General features: G+C 46.6%; 1 protein-coding gene across 1 annotated transcript in view; it reads right to left on the minus strand.

Annotated features, from left to right (window-relative positions):
* LOC123132579 (uncharacterized) overlaps nucleotides 1–2,282 on the minus strand; it is an 8,594-nt gene extending 6,312 nt beyond the window's left edge. Inside the window, exon 1 of the mRNA XM_044552405.1 lies at nucleotides 1,935–2,282. Coding sequence (XP_044408340.1) covers nucleotides 1,935–2,111 — 177 coding nt within the window. The 5' untranslated portion in view covers nucleotides 2,112–2,282. The remainder of the gene's footprint in view (nucleotides 1–1,934) is intronic.
* Between the last annotated feature and the right edge of the window lie 1,360 nt (nucleotides 2,283–3,642).

Below are 3,642 nucleotides of genomic sequence, written 5' to 3' on the forward strand. Positions count from 1 at the left end.
ATGATCCTCTCATCCAGAACAAGCCCGCTGCCATTGCAAACATGAAATTCCTGTTTATGTGCTTCGAGAACATGTCAGCGTTAAATTTTAATATACACAAGAGTGAAGTTATTGCCATGGGGAGTTGGGAGATCTCTTCAAGTTAGGCAGCTTCCCTATAACATACATGTGAATTCCTAACAGTGATAGGAAAATCTCCAGTGCCACCACGTTGAGAAAGTTGCTAACCATGTTGGAACCATGGCAAGGAAAATGTCTTTCCTCTGGGAGGATGCTAATCCTCACTAACACAGTAATATGTGCTTATGCAGCCTACCAAGGTACTTCATGGGACTTTACATGCTGCCAGACAGAATTCACGCTGCCATGGACACGCACCGCTCCCACTTCTTTTGGGAAATAGCTGGACCGAAGAGACCTTAGTCAATTGGCTGGCAGGGCGCCGCGCTAAAGTATGTGGTGGCCTCAGCCTGCTTAACTAGCTCATGAACATTTCATCAATGACCAAGTGGATCTGGAAGTTGTACCAAGATGACAGGAGCCTCTAGAAAGATATTCATTTTAGCTAAATATCCCGAGGCCTCGGATATCTACTTCTGCATTGGGGCAGGGGGGTCTCGATTTTGGAAAAGCATCGACCGCATTAAATATATCTTCAAGCTCGGTGCTAAGTATGCAGTTAACGACATCCAACTGACACTTTTTTCTAGATGGATTGGTGGCATGGTGCGAGCCCCTTGAAATACCGGTTTCCCCTGCTGTTTAACATTTGTTCCAACCCCTCGTTCACGGTTGATTAGGCATTTAGAGGTGATGGCTAGCATATCCATTTCCACCGCTCCTTCAGCCACGATGAGCTCCTACCGTGGGAGGCGCTTCACTCAGTGATGGAGGAGGTTCAATTGGGTTCCATCGACAAATCCATGTCCTGGGCACTGGAACCTTCAGGGATTTTCTCGTCCAAGTCACTCTACTCTAGGATTTGCCAAGAAGTGGCTCACTTCAAGGATATGTGGAGCGCCAATCACCTTTAAAGATCAAGATTTTCACTTGGCAACTTGCCAGAGATCGTCTCCCTTCTACTGACCAAATACTGAAGTATCACGGGCCGTCCTGTGCGTTGTCCGTTGTGTGGTGAGGAGGAAAATATGCTGCATATCTTCTCCTGTCACCTTGCACATTTCATGTGGAGTGGCATCTGCCAGTTGCTTGGGTGTCACTGGGATCTGGCTAACTTTACGGGTTTCTTTGCTGTCCTTTAAGGGTTTCCGCTTAGAGGTATTCTTTGGTTTTACTTTTCAGAGGAATGTTGGGCTCTATGGAATATTAGAAACAAATTAACCATTGAATATGGGATCCCGAAACATCCTATATTTGTTCAGCTTTGGAAAGCGACCGCCAAGCAAAGGAATAAGAGCACAAGCCAAGGAGCACTAAACTGTTCTTTCTGATCTATCGTTGTTGGGGTCTGTTTCTCTCGGGTTGCACTTAAACGGTTAAACCTTAGGCTGATGTAGTCAGCAAGTAAGACTTCCATACTGCTGTTTGACTTTATTAATTCGGGTATTAATTCATACAGTATAAGTTTTGTTTGGTCCAATTACTCTGATTGGCTGGAGCGTAACTATTCATTGGAATTGGAACTCCTACAGGAAATCAGTCCGCAGATCCCTTAACACCAAAAGATCACATCGCTCGTGCAAAATCTATAGGGATTAGGCATGAAAGGTCAGAAAATGCAACGAAGCCTGATGCTCAACGTAAGAAGAACCCCTCGACCGGAAGAAAAGGGTTCAGGGGTTCACCGGGCACTGAGAAATCGATTTCTTTATACCGCATAAACGTGCTGGCTAAATCTCCATTTCGAAGTCATACTCAACTATGAATGCGAAATAATGAAGCACGCAGCGAAAAAATTGGTGGGGGGTACCAACCTGCCTCCGGAGTTGGGCGTCGCGGAGTTTGGCCTCGATCTCTCCGGCGGTTGCCGGTGCGTCGGCGCTTGACTCGCGCGCCTGGAGGAGCCTCCTCCTGATCCGCCGCGGCACCCTGGCCACCGGCGAACCCTCCTCCGCCGGTATGTCTAGTGCTACCGCCTCCGGTACCGTCATTCGCTCCGACCGCCGATTCCTGACCAGGTTCAATCCCAAATCGCGCAGACCTACGCGCCGCCGCGTCAGATTCCGCCGGAGGTCGCACGAATTCGGCCGGCGAATCGGCTGTCGCTGTCGCTGCTGTTGCTGCTCGTTGGGGACTGAAATCCGCAATCAGCCTTCCAAGCAAACACGCAGACAACAAAAGGAGAATGAGAACACCACCGTCGCCAAGATTCGTGCACGATCCGACGGGACAGAAATCAGCCTGAAGCCAAATAAAAATTAGACGACTGGAAATTAAATGGAAGTTTTAACAAAAGCGGGATAGTTGGCCTGGAAAAGCTATTTACGCACACACACAAAACATATCCGACGTGGCACAAAAAACATCCTTAAGGACAGTGGCGGAGCTTCAAAGAAAATGTTGGGCGGGCCAAGCTAAAAATAATGCACAAAATTTTTAGACATTAGTGCCTACTTGATACCTTTTGTTCTCATTGATTTTTTTACGGGTTAACAAACAAGTTACTGGCAAGATGCTAATATCTACTCCCTCTGTTTCAAATTATTTGTCGCAGAAATGGATGTATCTAGAACTAAAAAATGTCTAGATACATTTATTTCTACGACAAGTAATTCCGAACGGAGGGAGTACCTTATTACACATTGTTTGAATGATCTTCTTACATTAAAATGCACTTAACAAAAAAAACATTATGCGCTAGATACAAACAATCCGCTAATTTACCAAGAAAAATATATCTTTATCTTCTATTTCTGCATATGAATTTATAATAAAATGCATGAATTATGCTCAGTTCAGTCAATCAATAACAAGAATATAGTACTCCAGAGATAATTAGAAATTACCCGGCAACACAGTGGCCAGGAGGTGAACATCCAACGTTACTCGACACCGACAGTAGACCGGTAGTCTCAGTGGATTGCAGTGGTCAGCCAAGGCATCTGGGCGGCACCACGACAGGATCGCGACGGCCAAGACTAGGACTGGCCAGTGTGGAGGCCGGAGGCCGGAGGGAAGGAAAGATGGCGTCACTAGGATCTCGCGCTGTGGCAGGCGAAGCCATGGAGTAGGCAACAGGAAGCAAAAAAACATGCGTTTAGCAGCGAGGAGCTTGTCTGATCTGCACGATGTGCGGCACAAGATTTGTGTCTGCGTGAGATGCGCGCGAAGGCGGCGTTAGTCTTGGCTGGCTGTCGCTGTTGCTCGTATTGTGTGTGCTCGTTCTGCTTCGATCGATTCATGGATTGTAACAGGCTGAGTAGGCTAGCATATAGGTATAAAAAAATTGAGAAAAACTTGGGCGGGCCATGGCCCGGTTTGGCCCCAACAAAGCTCCGCCCCTGCTTAAGGAACTAGGGGAAGTGTGGCAAATAGAAGAAACTAAAGCTATACAGAGGGCTAGGGAGAGAGATATCCTGGAAGGAGATAGAAATACAACATATTTTCATGTTGTTGCCAATCAAAGTAGGAGGAAGCATATAATTGATGTATTAGAAGGGGAAGATGGTCATGTTACAGATG

This window comes from Triticum aestivum, chromosome 6A, assembly GCF_018294505.1.
Source record: "Triticum aestivum cultivar Chinese Spring chromosome 6A, IWGSC CS RefSeq v2.1, whole genome shotgun sequence".
Lineage (NCBI taxonomy): Eukaryota > Viridiplantae > Streptophyta > Magnoliopsida > Poales > Poaceae > Triticum > Triticum aestivum.